This window comes from Ostrea edulis, chromosome 2 (assembly GCF_947568905.1).
Source record: "Ostrea edulis chromosome 2, xbOstEdul1.1, whole genome shotgun sequence".
NCBI lineage: Eukaryota > Metazoa > Mollusca > Bivalvia > Ostreida > Ostreidae > Ostrea > Ostrea edulis.
Window position 1 is genome coordinate 27,515,557 of NC_079165.1, and position 20,367 is coordinate 27,535,923.

The window sequence follows — 20,367 nt, forward strand, 5'->3', positions numbered from 1 at the left end:
GTCAAGGTCATATGTTGAATTTGTTTTTGAATTTGGCCTTGACCTCTGTATCTCCCAGGGTCAAGGTCATCCCTAATTGATGTTGACATTGATATGATGCTTTTGGGGCTTGCCATTTGTGTGAGGCAGCCCACAATTTAAACTTGATTTGTTTGCTTTTGATACTTTAATCAACCGTGCCCTTTATCACCAAATAAAATTTATAAACACTATTGCTTGTGTCTGTTTGCACTTTGTGAGATAATTTGGCATCTATGTGATACGCATGTTCACATAAGATGCTGTTATCGAAGGCTGCAAACCATTTGAGTTGTCTTTCATTGCTCTATAATTACTTCCCTTGAGCATATATAAATTAAGTGCCCCGGATTAAATCAACCTTTTCCATTTATAACTGCTACACACAGGTTGGTGTTCCCCTATTTCATAAGAATTTGTATTTAATATCTGAATTTTTAAAACGAAAACCCACCCACCCTGAATTGTTCTGTTGTCTTTGCTTTTTCTTCTGCTTGTACTTGCTTTATCTTTCAGGTTACACTCCCAAATAAATGTCGGTGCGGCTGATACAGAAACAATGACTTTGGTGTGACTTATGAGCTCATTGCCCAACGAGCGGCTTATTATGTACATGTGAAATATATGACATTTGATTTGAAAATTCGGCCTTGATTTCTGCTCCTCCCAGGCTTAAGGCCATGTTTGTTTGATGCATTTGAATCTCGACCTTGACCTCTGCATATCCCAGGGTCAAGGTCATATGTTGAATTTGTCTTTGAATTTGACCTTGACTTCTGCATCTCCCAGGGTCAAGGTCATCCCTAATTGATGTTGACATTGATATGATGCTTTTGGGGCTTGCCATTTGTGTGAGGCAGCTCACAATTTGAACTTGATTTGTTTGCTTTTGATATTTTAATCAGCCTTGCCCTTTATCGCCAAATAAAATTTATAAACACGTATTGCTTGTGTCTGTTTGCACTTTCTGAGATAACATGATTTTAAGCTTACATTCATATCAGTGATTAATTTTCTTTCCTTTGGTGAAATGATATATTGTACATCCAAGTAGGACCTCTCTCTCTCTCTCTCTCTCTCTCTCTCTCTCTCTCTCTCTCTCCTGTTCAATCAATGAATTTGGACATGCAGAGACCGTAAATAATTGTGGTTCCCAAAGAGACGATAAAACTATATTTTCGTTTATGTATTTCCTTTTATATATGTCTTTGTGTAATCAACTGTTTATTATGGATTGCAAATGTAATACCCGTATTTTCACACAGATGTATATTTCCGACCATTATTCCCTTATTTATATAATTGTGCACGCAATTATATCCAAGCAGATGCTCAGTGTACATGTACGTGCATGATTAGATTTCCGATTGCTATAAAGCGCAAAACCTCTGACCAGACAAGCATTCAATACAGGAAAAATATACTCTGATATATCCCCTGATTGAAGGCACCCTGTTTGGCACGGATGAAGTGTGTCGCAGTCTGTATAATGGAATGACAACGTGTTGTAAAGTTCTAACGACATACAAATGGAGTTTATCATTTTGTTTCATGGATTTATCAGAATAAAAAGAATCTAACATTTTCGGTAAATGCACATCTCCGATACCTATTGAATAGATGTCCGCATTTGACTGTTTAATATGGTTTTTTTTTTGTGTGGCGAGAATGCCATGTGCATTACGTATTATGCATATGGCATGCATCTGTATTTGGAAGAATTGATACAGATAATATATTTTATGCTCTTTGATTATTCCATTCTATCAGTATGTAATTCACTCAAAGTCAATAAAAGCGTGCAATCGATGTCGCCGGCACTTTATTAGAAAATAAGCTATACCAAATCATATATTTTGTGTGCTATACATTCATGGACCCATAGCCTCCCTAGGCATGGTATACTTTTTATTTCCCCTTTACTTATAAACTTGGTAGGAAGCGTAGATACCCTAATTTTGTAACGTACGTGACTGTCGCCGACTCAATTTTTAAAATTGAACAAGCAACTAAAAAAAATCTGAGAGCGTGTTTTTAAATTTTCTTTGCGTTAATATCATTTGTATTTCCTAAATTTTCATTCAATAAAAGTTAAACAACTTTTGCCTATGATTTTAAGCAGTGGTGTATATATTACTCCATGTCGCCAGATTATATTATGTGATGATAGGGTCAATTAAACACCCAATGTATGGACAAAGATTTCGTATTATCTTTATGTTTTTGATCTATTTTGGCGCTAAAATATTCAAAAACTGGAAAAATATTCATCAAGCGATATTTGGATGTGGTATTGAGAAGAAGTCATCATATTCTCAAAATTTTGCATTCTGATTTTAGAAATGTAACATACGATACAATAAACTTTTTATGAAAACGTATTTGCAGAGCAAATGTTACCCCTTTTATGAAAATCTCGTAGTGTACAGAGAATGAAAATATAAACATTTCTTTTGCAGAAGTCATTGGTTGGTCTGAAATTTGACAAACGTGTCAAGATGTAACATTCGTGATGTAACATTCGTTACCGAGAAATTAATTCAAGGGAATGATAGAACAATTTCCGACGTATTTTTGCTCTCTCTCTGCATGGTGTTGTATACGACATGAACGTCTACTATGAACATTTGAGTTTGAAAGTCAATACGTGTTAAACTTTGAGAATTAGGATTAATTTTCTCTTACGGTAAGTCCTGTTACAACAACTGCAATGTTTGATATACAATATTGATCAAGCAGATGGAATGTTTTGGTCTGAATTTGTTCTTCTGATATCAAAGAATGTATATCGTATTCCAAATATCTCGAAAATCTTCTGGTGTAAGAATTACATTGAATAGAATGCTGGTAACATACGTTACTCAAAGTAACGTATGCTACTTAATGAAATGCTTGATTAGACATCAAATATTGAACTACATATTGACAAAATATCATCATTAATGATATGTTTGTTGAATATCAACTATGTTATGAAGAAACAAATGTGTTATTGTTCCCGTATTCACTAGCATATACAGATATCCTCTGCAAGAAATACAGGCCATGTTTTCCTCTGCTACTGTCCTATTTATGATACATGTAACTATGCAACTCTACATTTATCAATTTGCTAGAATTCAGCATCTTTTCATAATATATCTTAGAAATGAAGGGACTAATCTCTGATGATTGTTCTATGCAATCTTATAGAGAAAGCATTCAAAAATATTTTATCTGAGTGTAACATATGTTACCAGAAATTCCGTTACGTAATATTATTCTACTTGTTTTTAATTTTTTATTTATTTTTTTCAGAAATGGCGCTTGTGAGAGTAGAAGTACAGAATAACTACCATGAAAAAAATGTATTAAAACATAAGAACCATGAAAAAATGTTTTAGAAATAATATTATATCCTCCCCTTGTGGCAATACTGAAAAGGTAGAATGTCTGTATAGACAGTGAAAATAAAGGTTTAACTACCGGTCAAAGGCTACCATAATGATACATGTAAGTTTTGTCTCTCAAAATACTTATAAGCAACTGGTCATTTGAGTAATTTTGTATGACCTTTGACCTTGTGACTTGGAATCCAATGGGGGTCATCTATTCATAAGGGGCACCAGTGTTTCAAGTTTGATGTCTATCAAGGAAAGATTTCTCAACGGACAATAGCGTATGTCCAGAGTAGTTTAACCGTTGTCCTTTTGACCTTAAAATTAATAGGGGACATCTATGTCTTAAGGTTCACGTTAAATATTCATTCATAACACCGCGTGGTGGATTATACTGACAGTTTCTATGGAAAGGTATTCCAAAATAAGCAACAAAAACATAAGATTCGGTATACATTTAATCAAAATGTTGGGAAATTAAACATTTTCTTTATATTGTTATTGTAAACAGATTGTTAGAAATGGGTACATATGATTCTTTCCATTTTTTGAATAGAAATGATGTGTTTATAGTAATGAAAGGAAAAATAAGAAACATACGTTACTTTCATTGTTTATTATAACAAAGAGTAATGCAGGTTTCAAAATATGTGTCTGTTATTTCTATAAGAATCATGGGCATTTATATAGCGAAACATCAATCTATCACTTTTGTTTTAATCGCACATGTATTGCAAATTAATAAATTCAGAAGAAAAGACACATTTGGTAAAAAATTTTGCTTGTCTACGTTATATTTCTATTAAAATTGGTATTTCCATTGAATTAAGTGATGTCGTTATGATTTTGCAACATCAATCGTAAAGAATAACTGATGGTGACATCGTTTTGGCATAATATTTTCATGGATGTACTGTTGTGTAAGTGTTGAAACATACGTTACATAATTATAGCGCTACTTCATTTACATACAAAAAAAGCTATCGTTCTATATCTATTGCTAGTCTTTTGTTTTCATGTTTCATACATATTGAACTGTTCGAGAATATTTGTTAATCAATTTTATTTTTTGCCATTTCAAAGATATTGAAAGTGACATCTAGTCGTTTATTTTGCGCTCTTAAAATCTTATTGCTGACTTTTACAGCAGATACTTTCTTGTTATGTTGATTAAATATTTTCTTTGAAAACCTGTATTTATTGTCTTTCGCAAATTAGAAAAATATATGCTCAGTCAATTCCAATACAAGTTATGGAATAATACATGGAAAATTAATGTTTATCTTACATATTATCATGTCAAGGACTCAGTAACGAAGGTTACATGTGAGAAAAATCTCGAAAAATATACCATACTTTGACCGACTGTAAAAAAAAATCTGTCATACTTAACTTGAAACAATTTGAGGTGAGTGTTCAACAGATATTTACCATTAATAAACGCATGTTACCATATATATATTGAATGGTCGATAAACTATGATTTTGAAACCCTCAATTGCACGCTTTTATTGACTTTGGGTGATTTTGGCAAATGATTTCTCCGCATTTATTTCATAAGAAACTGCAAATACTTGGATGCGCTTGCAAGTATGCAAGAAAAGCTTCTTTTTTCATTTTTGTTTGAATTATATCTAAACTTTCAGAATGTTTCATTGGTATACAATAAATATTTTGTAATTTTGAGCAAAGCATAATGTTTTGAAATGTGATTTTATTTATCTCTCATTCCCTATATATTACTATCGGATATGTGCACTGGTCGAGTCCACCTAGAAAAATCACTCAGGTGTGACAATCACATTTGGGGTATATACGGGTAGAGTAAATTAGGCTACCTGAGAGAAATCTGGCTGATAAGATGAGAAATGTGTACGTATCTATTAATTCATGTCAGCTTTAAAGGTCATAGGAGATGGTTTAAAAAAAAAATTGTTTTGCACGAAAATGTGTTCTTCTTTAATTACTTAACACATGTAAAGTAGTCATTGAGAAAAAATCGTAAGGTAACAGGCGCTACAGACCGTCAAATGTTGCTGTGGTGTGAAGTATCAAAATAGTAAGATGACTTATCTCCCTTGCTTGATGACGTCATTTTGAAAGAGACCAGCCTGACGCAAATGTGTATTTGTTTATACTAACAACTGCGGGTTTTAGCCGTCAAAATATTCAATGTGCTTACATTTAACTGTAATGTAGCAAGTCGGGTATTTCTATATACTTTTGTCTAAATGATCCAACGTTCAGAAAGACTTGGGTGTGAAATCTACACCGAGAACACAGAACTTGAAATTGTTTGACAAGTCATTTTACACGATTACGGGGGTTGATGAGGATCAGTTTCGTTATTGTATTCACTCTACTTTGGTAAAAACTAATGGGTTTATGAAATTAAATCTTCGACCAGATGCAGTTCTAACTATTTTTGACTGGGCTACAAACCATCGGCAAGCACGGCGAAGACGAGAAAATCCTGCATATAATGACGGTAGACTACATGTAGTATAGATATTCATAATTTAGTGTAAACATGATCTGATTTGTTTAGAAATGAAATTTGACTATGAAATAGTTATATGAAGCTCTTCTGATCAGAATTTTTCTCTCTGATTACATAAGTAAATAAATTGAAGATGAATAGATCTAACTTTATATGCTGGAAGTTGCATTATCAGACACCCCCCCCCCCCTTCTTTTCTGTTTGAAAAAGAATGTTCAAAGCAAATGGTGGAGCGATATTGAAATTACAAGTTTTTATATCAGGCGAAATAAACCAATTTTTACGGTCATGCAAGAGTTAGGGGATGATTTTTTTCTCTTTAAATGAAGCACTAATTTGCAAGTTGGTTTCCTTATTAGGGTCAAAATTTTAAACAAAATATAACATTAAAGGCCGAGGATTTTGAACAACCGGTCGGTTGAATTAATCAACATGTAAGAAATAAAGCTTGATAGATTTATTTTGTATAAATGAGAACGTTAGCCATTGATAAATTAGGCAGATTATTCTTTTTTCTACGTTTTCTTGTATCCATTTGACTGCCTTCGTCGGATACCCAGTATCAGACGATGTATGACTGCCAAACATACAGTTTCCGACAGGAGTTCCTGCGTACTGTGCAGATTTTCTGGTTATGTACAGCTTATGAACCGATCATCGTCCCACACCCCACGATGACTCAACATATTCCAAAATTGTTTAGAAAGTTTTATTCTGTTTGAATTAGTTTTTCTGGACTGCACACCAGAATTCTTTGGCTACCTAAAGTTGTCTGTGTGACTCGTCCATAACGCATGGCGTACAAAAACAGTCAGGACATTCGGATTTTTCGACAGTTCCTTCAATAACTGGTCCAGACGAAGAATTCGTTCTTCCTCTGGCTTCCAGTTCCAACCATTATACGTAAGAAAGAGCCCTTATAGCGGCTAATGTGATGGTAAATTATTCTTCATATACTAGGCCCTAATATCGCAAATTTTATTGTAAAAGAATGTTTAAGCCATTTATATTTATTAGATTCACCTGTTAAACTAAAATAGCTGCACACGATACTTGCAAAAATCCTATGATAATAATTCAAAAAACGGCGCTCACGATGTGTGTAAAGGAAATTTCGATCTGGCTATAAAATATATCCGAGTCAGGGTGGGACTTGGGCACATAAAACCAAAGGGGGATGAGGGGGGTGCCCACCTTTTTTGTCAGTCAACCTTCAATTTGACCACCACCCCCACCCCCACCCCCCTTGGGGAAAAACGATGCTGCGTCACTGTGTCTTCATGGGGTTAGAAAGCGCGAGTAATAACTATCTATATTTCTTTTATTGTCATCAGAGAATGTACTCTGAAAGTATCATACATTTATCATCAACCAGTCAGTATTGTTTCAACCGATTCGGAATAAATAGGATCTTGATCGACCTTCTTGTTCGTCCTCCGATGAAAAATCGTAGATGTGGCTGGCATTTGCATTAATTGTGAGTTCAAAGTGATATCCTTGTATAACAAACTATGGTTCTCCATTCAAAAACTCCTCCAGTTGAGAATAAATCGTCTATGGGTGTGCTTTTGTTTTGATTTGAAAATCTGAGTGTGGTCTCTTATGACGTCACAAATTCAGGAAATCAGGAACGATCATCGGGTAACAATTTTCTATTCCGACTACCTTTGCACTTCAATTTCTTCGAGTTAATATCGTTATTAATCTTAAAAAAGTATTTTTATGAGGAGTCTATGAAACAAAGTTGATAATTATGGAGGGAAAACGTATTGTTAAAAACCGTCTCCTATGACCTTTAAGCTATGTCGGAGATTTTAAAAAGCTGGAGACTTGTAATTTCCCGTTTTGCTCCTTGCATCCATGTAAGAATGGGACAACACCGTACCTCAGCAAGGTGAACAATTTCAAAGTTCGAATCCTGATTTTCTCCTCCAAATAGACCCAAAGAGTATATGCTATTGTGTTGTTTGTCCCTTTTCAAATCGTTTGAAATATAGAGAACTTTGTTGAAATATGAGGAAGTAAGTAGCATAGGTTTCATGTGAAATTCCGTACAATAGATGCGAAATGTGTCCCACTTGTCTGACTTTCGCTGTTGTCATGTGGAAAAACCCATCAGGTGACCTGGACCGATAAATGTCCGAGTAAATTTGCGAAAACGATGACGCATATCTCTGCCTTTTTAAAGACCCTGTGACTTCAAATTTGGCATGCATGTTATTTAATGTACTGCAGATTACGTATTTTAAAACTATTTTTTATTGTTTAGGCGTTTGATGCGAGTGGATAGTATTTTATCAAGGTCAGAGTTCGATCCCATTCTTTATTCATGGTTACGAGGAGTTTCGAGTTAAAACGGGTTTTTAAAACTCCTGTGTTATATCTGTAAAAATTTATTAAACAGCATAATTTTAAAAAGACTTATCTTTTTTTTTCCTTTTGAAACTTTTATAGGTTACTTCATGAAACTGTGTGTAGAGAATATTTGATTTTCATTTGAATTATTTTCATCAGTTCTGAAGGAATTTATTTTAATACTGGTGGTCAATTAAGTGTAACTTATGCGCATCTCGTACTTTAATGTCTATGAATGGGTATGTGTATTTACAATAAATAACACTCAATTTTATAAATACTTATGCTATACATGTATATGAATGACCCAAAGAAAATTTATTTTCTCCAAAATAAATCCGAATTGTTGTTTTTGTTTGGAATTAGTACAGGAATGAGAAGAGTAAGATTAAGGGAAAGTAACATCTTATAGTCATTTGTGGTACACTCTGTAGTTGTCCAATCTTTTAGGTGCATTATTTCATCAGCTACATAGACAAATGTATATGGTTTCCATGGTTTTGATACAACAAATATATGTCTAATTGCTTCCTGCTTAACTTAGTCATGCAGTTTAGTTGGAAGCCCGCCTGATGTAAGGACAATCTAGTGCTGTGGATTTGTAAAAGAACTGTCGATATAATGGCGATAATATAATTCCTACTTTTGTAATGCTAAACAATGTTAATTGAATTTTAAAAAAACGCCAAACTGTAAATCACGCCATAGAAATATATATAGAGTATCGTCATTGGAAAGTATTAAAAGGTTCAAGGGCAGCAACGCTCACACGAATCGACTTGATTATTCAAAAAGTACTAGTATAAAAGTAATCCACACTTTGCTCCCGATGTCATGAAATGTATACGACATGTGTATGCTTGCAAATCAAATCTATTAACATACCATTGTTGTTCTTGTAAACCAGCATGCAATCTACATAATGTAACAAAATGGCAAGTACAACTTGGGAAGAGTTTGCTGAAGATAATGATCAAACGAGTAGATGGAATTCATTATCTGATAAAGTTTCAGTCTTGATTCATATTGGTGAACTCAGTGGGTTTGTTAATACCTTTAGTGTCAAAAGATTTCAGTATGTGTACATCCAGAATATTTCCTTTTCCTTTTTTTTTTTTTTTTCGATAGCTGACCAACTCAGGTCACTAACGACGATTCAAAGATGACAACATCAGCAAAAAACGACAGAAAAATTCCAGATAAGCAGCAGTAATTCTACGGCTCAGGTAAGCAAAAATCCGACTTAATTAGGATCACTATTTATAGGACGAATTCATGGAATTTACAGTCTCCACCCGATAAAAGTATTGAGATCGCTGTTGCGTTGGTATTAATCACTGGTCACCGGTTACATCGGCATCATCATGATTCGTCTCCTCTTTATTTTAACTTGTCTCTTTGTCTTCAGTCCATGCACTGGTGAGTATCTTTACATTTTACCTTTTATTTCAGGGATTTCCTTCACAGATAGCATAGAACAAAGCCAAATAGTAAGAAATATAAAAGTGAATCATTTTGTAATTACTAATGATCTCGTAAAGAGCATGTCTACGAGAAAACCATACACAAATGAAAATAATAATAATAATGACACATTAATAAATATGGATTTTCAATTCGTATTTCAAAAGAATATTGTCACTAGCATCTACGGTGAAAGTATTAGATCTACCAGTTGATTTGTCCCCATATCCAGGACATCCCCAATCTAGTTTTAGCCAGCTGTCATTGGATAATTCTTTATTGAAAATAAGCACTTTTATGGATTCCCGAAAACAAATATAGAGACAGAGAATAGGCATATCTCTGTTTTCTGTAAAGATTATACAGTAAGAACTACCCATAAAAACAGTACTATTTGTTCACAAGATTTTTTTTTTATGTTTGGCACCATCAATAGAAGTTCACGTGACATTGTACATGCCTATAAAACATTCGGTGGTGTGTCTGTTAAAACGCATTTAATTTAGTTTCCATTGTTTCATTTCATTAAACATCATAGTTTTCACAATGTCGAAGGAAAGAAGTAGGTACAGTTTCTAAAGTCATCTGGCCCAAAATATCGATGATTTCACTTGGAGCTCAAACCCTGGCATTCAAATAAGGAATAGATTAAAAAACACAAAATTCGCTCAATTTGATCAGCAACATGATTTGTGTCAAATGACAAGAACTTGAAGTTGGTATAAAATAGCAAAAATGCCATTTTCAATGAAAATATCCACAAATTCATGGGGTTTTCCTTTCAGAAAACATACAGCGCATGCGTCGAGCAAATTCATATTGAAGCATGTTTTTCATCTTAAAATAATACACAATATATATAATTTTCATTTTGCTCGACAAATGCGCACATCTTTTCCTGAGCAATAATCTGTATGACATTTGACAGTTTTCAGGCTTATTTTGAGAAAAAGGCGGGAAATGTCTTGTTCGTGATGTCATAATGCTATCCATTTAGGAATATCATTCTGATTTTGTTGACATAATATACCTGGCATATATTTTACTTTCTTAAAACCCTGATTAAGTTTAATTCCAGACACATTTTATAGAGAGAAATTTTTTTGGGCCTTTTTATGTAGACAATCGTACCTTGTTCTTTTATGAACTTACAGAACACGCCTTTGAAATTCTAATAAAACTATATACAAAACGCAAAATTCTATCAATGGAGAGAAAAATGGCGTAGACAGATACCTATGATTTTGGTACAAACTGCGACTTAAATACGATTTAGTGTTTGGAAGTCTGTGTGAAATCCACATTTTACCATCGAACTATAATAGAGGTATCGATCATCTTATACCATGCAGAGTAGGAGTAAATTTCATAACTACTTCGGAGTTGAAGGGGAAATAAAATAAATGAAGGAACAACATCGAAAAGAAGTACGCGATCATGTGTTTTTAAAGCCAGACTGAGACATCACACCCGTTATGAATATCTAGACGAAGGTATGTTTATTACAAATTATTCCCATTTTAAAAGGTAGCTCACTACACTAATGTTTATACTCTGTATGACACCACGTCACAAGATGGCGATTTAAATGTTTTGTGAAATTATTTGTATCGATCGATTTGTTTGTCTATCATCGTAGCTCAGTGGTTAAAGCACTGGGCTGGTGAATTGCAGATCTCGAGTTCAAATACCTCGAAGTCTTTTGTTCATATGTGTTAAAATATTTTTTTTTTGGAAAATCATGTTTTTATCCGTATATTTTTTGCCTTTTGGCATATACAAATGTATATTTATTGTATATCATCATATCTTTTATAATTAAATCAATTCGCACTGATTTGAGAAACTATTTCTGGGTGTAGTGAGCCATCTTAAGTTCATAAATGAATCAACTTTTTTGTTTTATGCTTTTTGATTTTGTTATTCATGGAAATGCAACATACACAATTATTTTTTCTATAGTTTATATATACATAAAGGCACTAAAAATACGGTCCTACTAAACAGAGTACGATAGAGTACTTTAGAGTACGCTATTAAATTTCATAATTTAATGCAATTTAACTGCTGTTCGTAGATGTTCTTACTTTAGTTTAACCTAATAAATGTATATCTGGAATATATTGTGTTTGTTTTCATTATTTTAGGAATTATTGTAAGTTAAAGTTTACCATTTGATTCCGATCTCGATCAAATTTAATACTTTTTCAAAACAAACTACTAATAATCGGGATCGGGATGCCGTAAATCTTCAATACATTTAATGTTTTCTGGTCAAAATATCGCTAAAATACCAAATACTTTTGACAAATATTGCACTATTATTTTATAATCATCTTTATTTAAGTGGTATACATACAAATAAACAATTGAATTGCATTAAATATTGAAATTTTACTAGAATACTCTAAAGTACTCTATCATACTCTAACGTACTCTGTTTAGTAGTACCCCTAAAAAAAGCCATGACAGTGTTGGTAATTTAACCCTCAAATTTTATATACAGAGTGTATATATAAAGCACGGAAATAGCAATTAACTCTTAAATGAACATAACTGCCCTTAGTGAAAAAATTTCACTGGGGGTTGAACACACTACCTGCGGAACCAAATCTCCTAGCAGCATGTAACCAGCACGCTAGACCGCTCGACCATCTAGGCAAGTCGAAAAACTTGCTTTCGATGACGACGGAATTCTCGCCACGCTGTCACACGCTACACAATCATTGAGAATGGAATTGGGATACAGATTTTTAAAGTACATTTAAAAAGATCATACAAGATACACATAGCATTTGAAATACTGTGTAGCGTGTGACAGCGTGGCGAGAATTCCATTGTCATCGAAAGCAAGTTTTTTTTGACTTGCCTAGATGGTCGAGTGGTCTAGCGCGCTGGTTACATGCTGCTAGGAGATTTGGTTCCGCAGGTCGTGAGTTCATCCCCGGGTAGGGGCGGATATCCAAATAACGTGAAATTTTCTGTGCTTTATATATATATATCTATATATATATATATTATATATATACTTATATAAGTAACAGACAAGTTTACTTGCAATCCAGCTAAAGTCAAAACTAAATTCTAAAGTGTTCAATTCAATAGAACATTCAGATTTGAATGTGTAATAGTAAATTTCTTGATGGAGTTCACAATGTTTGTGTATATTCTGGAATGTAAAATTCAAAAATAAAATAAAATCCATCTCCAACCTACCCTGATATTTTTAACATTATCTAGGAAACATAACTATTTTTATTTTTGGTCTAATTGGGTACATGTATATAATTTTTATACACCCGCATAAAAATGCGGGCGTATTATGCTATACCGCATTCGTCCGTCTGTCTGTCCGTATGTTCCTTTAATTTTGTCGTCGTAACTCCTCCTAAACCCTTGGGTGGATTTTGATGAAACTTGGTACACAGAAAGATCACAATGTGGAGCTGTGCATATTGTAAGGTGAATGCTGGAATGCTGTCCAATGTTTTTTTAAAGGAGTTGTGGCCCTTGGACTTAATTTTTTTCTATTCACAATACTTTGTCTTCGCAACTCCTCCTAAACCCTTCGGAGATTTTAATGAAACTTGATACAACGAAAGATCACATTAATGTGAAGATGTGTATATTACAAGGGGAATACTGCACCCTGTTTTTGAAGGAGTTAGGACCCTTGAACATGGATTTATTTTATACTAGTACCCTGTCTTTGTAACTCCTCTTAAACCCATTGGAGGATTTCAATGAAACTTAGTACAAAGAAAGATCACAATGTGTAGATATGCATATTACAAGGGGAATGCCGTCCCACTATTTTTGAAGGAGTTACAACCCTTGGACTTGTATTTGTTTAATGCAAAATACATTGTTATTGCAACTTGGACGAGACCCTTTTGTGGATAATCCTTTCTCACTTGTTCAAATTCCTGGGTCAATAATGTATGCGGGCGTATCATGTACCGGTTTGGCGGTGCCCTATTTTATATTTGGGGACAGAATTATCATATTTTTATATATACATGTACATGTATTTCCTTTAATATTTAATGAATATTAAAATTCGATAGAGAGAGCTCACGTCTCTAATGAAATTTGTAGTAAGACACCCATTTATTAAAAAATGATATCAACTAAGTTAAGCAATAAAACAGTATCTAAAGGAAACATTATTTCCAACATATACTACAAAGGACAATTAACATGTTTGTTTTCAAACCCAGTGACTTCAATCATGTCAAACAGGAAGGAGTGAGACAAAATGACTCTATTACAGGATCTGTTTATGAGACTGCTGAATTTATAATTATTGGGGCCCTGCCAATAGGCAGAATCCCTATCATATCAGCCTATGCGTCTGTCTAAGTGCCCATGTATTAACAGTTTTCCCACTTTGAGGGGGGGGGGGGGGGCTTTAGTTGTTTTCCAAATGGTTTTTTTCGCTATCCCTGCAGCTATTGGATTGAAAATGTATACATGAACTTCTATCCATGGGTTGCAAGTTTGAGTTTGGGATTTGTTAACATAATTTTGAAAAAAGTTATGAACCTTGAACTTGATTAGCAACTTTCAGGGATTTGACAGTTTTCCGGAGGTTGTTTTGGCTATCCATGCAGCTATCGGATTTAAAATTTGAAATTGAACTCATATGTATGAGTTGCAGATCAAGTTTGGTTCTCCTTTAAATTATGCCACAAAGTGAAACCCTTTTGTGATGATTGCCATCACAATGATAAGTAGTAAATTTTGTCTTTTAAGTCCACCTTCGAAAATCGTTCACAAATCAGTGTGCATTGTTTTCTTTTCAGATTACATGATGTCAGACATGATGTCAGACAGTGAAATATTTGGATTTTCTCCACAGCCGTTTCAAATGGGTCAAAATTTAGAAACCCTCAAGAAATAAGTACAATGATTCGATGCAAATCCAATCAAATGGCCAGTTGGAATGTCCCTATTCTCAAGCAAGCCAGTCTCTGCAAGACTTACAGTACTCAACAAGATCATGATACTTTTGGGTATATTTTTAACATTATAGCTCCTGGCCAAAGTCAACTAGACATTGATGAAGTTATCTGACAAGTGAATGGCTGACACACCAGCAAATTGAAGGGTTTTTTGTTATTTTTGTTTTGAAAGCACAGAGATGATCAAGTTTTACTTCCCAAGTAAAACACTTTAAAGTTGGAAGAGATCAGTGATGAGCATGAACGTCTGAAAAATATCATCCGAAGTATTCAGGCAATAGCACAACTTGAGATAGTTCAAGCCACTGCCAATGAACTTGCAGATTAAATGTGTTTGACCTAACATTGTTGAACACACATGTACATGCAATTCTACTTGAAAATTAAGTACAATACACAGAAGAAAATCATATGTACTTCCTATATTCTTTTGCTTTACTATATAATGATTGTTGGAAAATGCAATTTCCGAAATACATCTTTTTTAGGATTAACAATATGAAACATTTGTATCTCATTTATGGCAAAATTTACTTTTGAAATATTTTCCCGGATATCTTGACACTGGAGTAAATTTCGTCATAGAACTAGAGTTGTCTTACTTATATATATATATATATATATATATATATATATATATATATATATATATATATATATATATATATATTAAAAGAAATAGAATAAACAGTACACAAAGTTAAAAATTTAACGCAAGCGCTTTCATTTTATAATCCTCAGGCGTTACATTTTAAAATAGTTTTGAAATGGTTTGACGCCATAAAGGCGTCCTAACATTTCACGTACATAACGACGTCATAAACGAATGAAGGGAAAAGGATTTTACGTTAAGCATATTATGACGTCATAGATAATAACAGTAAACATATTTTACAGTCAAACTTCCACCAGAGTTCGTTTGCTCACAAACCAAACTCTTCCACTTAGGCATTATGGGATAGCGATTTCTTAGGCCGCGTATACTGTGACGTCACTGTAGAATGACGAAAAAACATAACGTCAAACGTAAACAATTTTCAAAACAAGAACGTAAACACTAAGTTCATTACTTTACACAATAATTTGAACAGAGTTTCCCTACTTTTTAATGATGTTTTGATCATTTTATGTTTAAAATAAAATCCATACTTTTATATTAATACTCTTAATATCAATATCTTCAAACTTTTTAACTGCGAACTACTTCTTTATTGTTATTTGCCTGCGTGATAATCGCGGACTCACAATATACAGATCTGTATATTGTGCTGCGTCACATAGGAGAGGTCTATTCGTAGGTGACGTAATGAGGCCTCGACGGGGAGTTTGATTTTACAGTTTTATGACTTTATGACGTCAAACCATTTCAAAACTATTTTAAAATGTAACGCCTATATATATATATATATAATAATAATAATAATAATAAAAATCTCACATTAATGTTTATCACTAGGGTTTCTCAAGTATCTCAGTATTGCTGTACAAAACTTTCAAGACTTTTAAATGGACACTAGTAGCAGCACTTTGGATGATTACATTTTGAATGTAACCTGCAGCTTATAAGGCCTTAACTTTATCATTGATTTCCAGTAATTCTGGGTTTTTTTTAACGTATCTTAGGATAAGGATTGATTTTATAAAATTATGTATTTGTTCTGCGCCGTAAATCGAATGTTTTTATAAGGGGTGGATCTGTAGCTCTCTAGTCTGTCTAAATATTTTCCCAAAGAGCTACATATATATCTGCAGCGAATATACATGTAGATGTCGCCAATGGTAACCAAATAAGACAATGTATAATACCATAAAATTTGACCTATTCAATATCTCCTGAACTTTTTAGCATGTTTAAGATACAGCTTTCAACTTTGTATACATATTTCCTATGGCAAGGTCTTTCATATCATACCATGATCTACAGTTTGCTTCGTATTTTATTGAAAGTGTATATTCAACTTTATGACAAACGAGATGATTTCAGCTACTTCATTGCCATCTTCCCATATTTATGAAGCAATATTCCATTATCAACTGTGTATGGTGTTTATATCTCTCAACTGATTCGATACGCAAGAGCCTGTTCTGCGTATGATCAGTTTTTAAAAGGAAAGCAGGTTACTGACAAACAAGCTGATGTTATAAAAGTTTTAACAGTCTCGTTTAAAGTCAGCATTTCGAAAATTTTATGGTCGTTATAATGATCTAGTTTGCCCATTTAACCTATCATTGGGTCAAATGCTGTCTGACGTGTTTCATAACGATTGTTAGGCCGTTCTTGGCACGCTGATTTTGACTACGGATAACTTCGTTTACCTGATCAAAATATAGGGCTCACGGCGGGTGTGACCGGTCGACAGGGGATGCTTACTCCTCCTTGGCATCTGATCCCACGTCCTGTGTGTCTAGGGGTCCGTGTTTGCCCAGCTCTTTATTTTGTATTCCTTGTGGGATTCATTAGATTGATTACTGTTCATTATCTTCACCTTTCTTGTGACCTTGGTCTCATCCAGAACAGCAAGATCCTGTTAATCATATTGGTCTTGAGGCATCTGTGTTATATGAATTCATTTTCAGCTATGTTGTAATCCTTTGGGGCTAGGTTGTGGCCACACCATCGGGTCAAAATGTTTCAAGGGAATAAAGATTGATAAAACATCTTAAAGACACAAACAGCTGAACAACGTCAGGGCTATGGTTACCTGGGTGAATGATGTGGCCCGTGGGCCTTTTATTTCTACACATTTCACTTATGTAAAACTTTTCCGTTTGTTCCGGAGAAGGGACAGATCGTCCCGAAAATTTGACTATCGAATTGCTGGTGTCGTTTGTCATTTTAGTGCTATAATATATTTCGTTTGTATTTGATCTTGCATCCACTTTGTGTATCTGAAACGTTTAGGTATCGGATGCTGTTGGAATCCAGAGCTTTCTATATATTTATGTATATGATTATTTATTTGAGACTATTAGGTTTTCATAGCATCTTCTATGTTTATCTTATGCTTTATTATCTATTCATCATTTTCATTTCATATATACATAAACATCAATAATTTGATACATTTTTCATCTTTTATGCTTGATATCCAACTATGCATCTAAAGTCCTAGATTACATTCAACTTATTCATATACTTCCTTGAAGAGAGCTCCTGCTTTAAATGTGGTCCGCTTCCTTCCTATGAGAGAATCACAGTGACAGGCAACGCAGACAAAGAACTCATCTGCAAGTAAGAATAAATGGATATTTGGTACAGGTATGATACCGTATAACCGTTTTTTTTTGTCGGGATAAAAATTTGGTGGTTTTGGATTTACGAGGTACAAACATGTATGTTATCAATATTGGTGGATAAAATTTTGGTGAACTCATTTAATTCATCCATACTGATGTACTTACATTTAGTGATTTTTGTATTTTGATGACTTTTTTGAAAATCGCTAAAATAATCCAAAATTATATGCCCGCTAAAACCCAGTTATACGGTAAATAAAATAAACGATAAGGTTTATAAGCTCTAAGTTGTGCTTAAAGTCGCTCGGGCGAAATGATTTTAAAAGTTATATTGTACTAGCATCTGCAGTACCCTATAAATGTATTGATATTTAGGAAATGTTGATATTCACAGCGCCACAAAAGTTTTGAAACTCTGTGCCAGAAATCTTAATACGGATAACTGTGAAAATGAGATAGAGGTTCTAACGGAAGCCTGGAGTAGCATCTACGATCATTACAGCTGCACAGGTTTGAAATCTTTGACATGAAATGCATAATCTCTTACAACCTCGGACTATGAATTCACGGACACTCTACGTTTTTTAAATATCTATAGCTTAAAAAATTGTCTCCCAATAAACAAAATATTCACAAGGTATATCACGCCATCTTGGTTTTCTTTTTTACCAGCAGTGTTTCGGCGAAAAGTTCGATAATCATATAATATGATAATTAGACCCCTACCGTTTAGAAGCGACTTTGTTAAGGTCTTACCTCTCGCATCATCATGGTGAACTGAACTGGAAATAAAGTCCATTAATCGGAAAACCAAGATGGCGGTGTGATATACCGTGTGAATAGTATGTTTATATGAAGACTTTTTTTTCATGATTACCGTCTTCCTTGGAAAACGGTATACATAGTTAAATTTTTTTACAGTCTTCGGACAATGCACTTCATATCCTTTGTGATTGGTAGAAAATACATGATACGAAAATTCTATTTTATTTCATTGGTTGAAATTCTGTTCAACTCAAGGGAGATAATTGGCTGGTGATCTAATTTATATGTACGTACGACTTAACAATTTTACAAGATTTTCAATCTTTAAAAAGAAAGAAAACGAAGAAAATTCCAATGTACTTCGATCTTATTCTTAGCAACCATCAAAACCATTTCTTTAATTCAATAAATTTCAGAAACGTTCTTTTTGCACACAAAATTTAAAATCATTCTCGAGAAAAAATTAGCAATTCTAGGCTATTTAGTACAGTGTGTTTCTTGCTGTTTATCAAACACACTGAGCATCTGCTTTTCACTTTGTTTCTTGTGGTTCAGAAGAAACTATGCTTTCTGTTTTTATTACAAATACCATGTCTACTTCAAGGTCATAATGCAAAAACTATTATACAGTATCATTATGCAGTATAAAGTATACCGGTCGACAGGGAATGCTTACTCCTCCTAGGCACCTGATCCTACCTCTGGTATATCCAGGGGTCCGTGTTTACCCAACTCTTAATTCTGTATTCCTTATATGAGTTATGAGGTTGATTACTGTTCGTTATCTTCATCTTTCATACAGTAGATTCTAGCAGGTGTTTTAAAAGACTTTATCTTATTTGAGATTTACTATTTTAGAAAAGTTTGATAGTTAAAAAAAGATATAAATACTGAAAGCATATGATACATTTCTATTAGCTTACTGTATAAGGTTGTTCTTAAAGACAACATGCTTTGTTAAAAAGCTATATCTGTAGATATTCAAAACGTTGAGTGCCTGTGTATAAATTGCCGTGAGATCACAGATTAATTTGAGAACTTGTACTATAAAAATATGCCATGAGATTACAGCTCGTACTATAAAATGTCGTGAGATTACAGATTTTTTTTTCAGGATCATCGATTTCCCCAAGCCTTGCCATTTTTGCCTCATTGATGATAATTAACATTTTACTTTACACGTGGAGAAATTAGGCTTTTGATGAGATATCCATTGTACACACATTGAAAATAAAAGCAAGCTTCTTCTCAATGACCGACAGATGCTACAAATTATTAATTATTTGTTCTACAAGAAATGCTGTGGATTATTTAAGCTAAAATATGTTGTGCTCTCTCTCTCTCTCTCTCTCTCTCTCTCTCTCTCTCTCTCTCTCTCTCTCTCTCTATATATATATATATATATATAAAGTAGTAGTATAATAAAAAATGTCACAAAAGTATACTTGACTAGTTTCTTCAATTCTTCAGGAGTATAGCGAAACTTCTCCAAACCGGCCCCTCAGAAAACCGATCCTTCCTGAATATCGGCCGATTTTTAAAGTCCCGGCAGAAATCTTAAAGGACACATCTCATGTTTTCAAAGTATACAAAATTATATGCATTTTGTCTTCTTTATGCTTATAGTAATTAATTCTAATAGTTCGTTCGCCGAAATTTTGCGATAATTAACTACAATACAGACTTG

The 20,367-nt window shown here is 33.7% G+C and overlaps 1 protein-coding gene and 1 long non-coding RNA gene across 2 annotated transcripts; both read left to right on the forward strand.

Moving 5' to 3' along the window:
• Window positions 1-2,534: 2,534 nt before the first annotated feature.
• LOC130052205 (uncharacterized) lies at window positions 2,535-3,393 on the forward strand. The gene is made up of 2 exons (XR_008800590.1): window positions 2,535-2,704; window positions 3,316-3,393. It is a non-coding gene; the product is annotated as an uncharacterized LOC130052205 (long non-coding RNA).
• A 6,166-nt stretch (window positions 3,394-9,559) lies between these two features.
• On the forward strand, window positions 9,560-20,122 carry LOC125682367 (uncharacterized). Its single transcript, XM_048922879.2, has 4 exons — window positions 9,560-9,669; window positions 17,826-17,910; window positions 18,310-18,425; window positions 19,795-20,122. The coding sequence occupies exons 1-4, from the start codon at window positions 9,615-9,617 to the stop codon at window positions 19,872-19,874; spliced, it is 336 nt and encodes a 111-aa protein (XP_048778836.1). The 5' UTR covers window positions 9,560-9,614; the 3' UTR covers window positions 19,875-20,122.
• Window positions 20,123-20,367: the final 245 nt, after the last annotated feature.

Excerpts from the sequence above, each read along its gene's own strand:
- LOC125682367 (XM_048922879.2), top strand. The coding sequence starts at position 9,615 with ATGATTCGTCTCCTCTTTATTTTAACTTGTCTCTTTGTCTTCAGTCCA. Across the intron at positions 17,911-18,309 it reads GACAAAGAACTCATCTGCAA|CGCCACAAAAGTTTTGAAAC; the intron begins GTAAGAATAAAT and ends TGATATTCACAG. Across the intron at positions 18,426-19,794 it reads CGATCATTACAGCTGCACAG|GATCATCGATTTCCCCAAGC; the intron begins GTTTGAAATCTT and ends TTTTTTTTTCAG.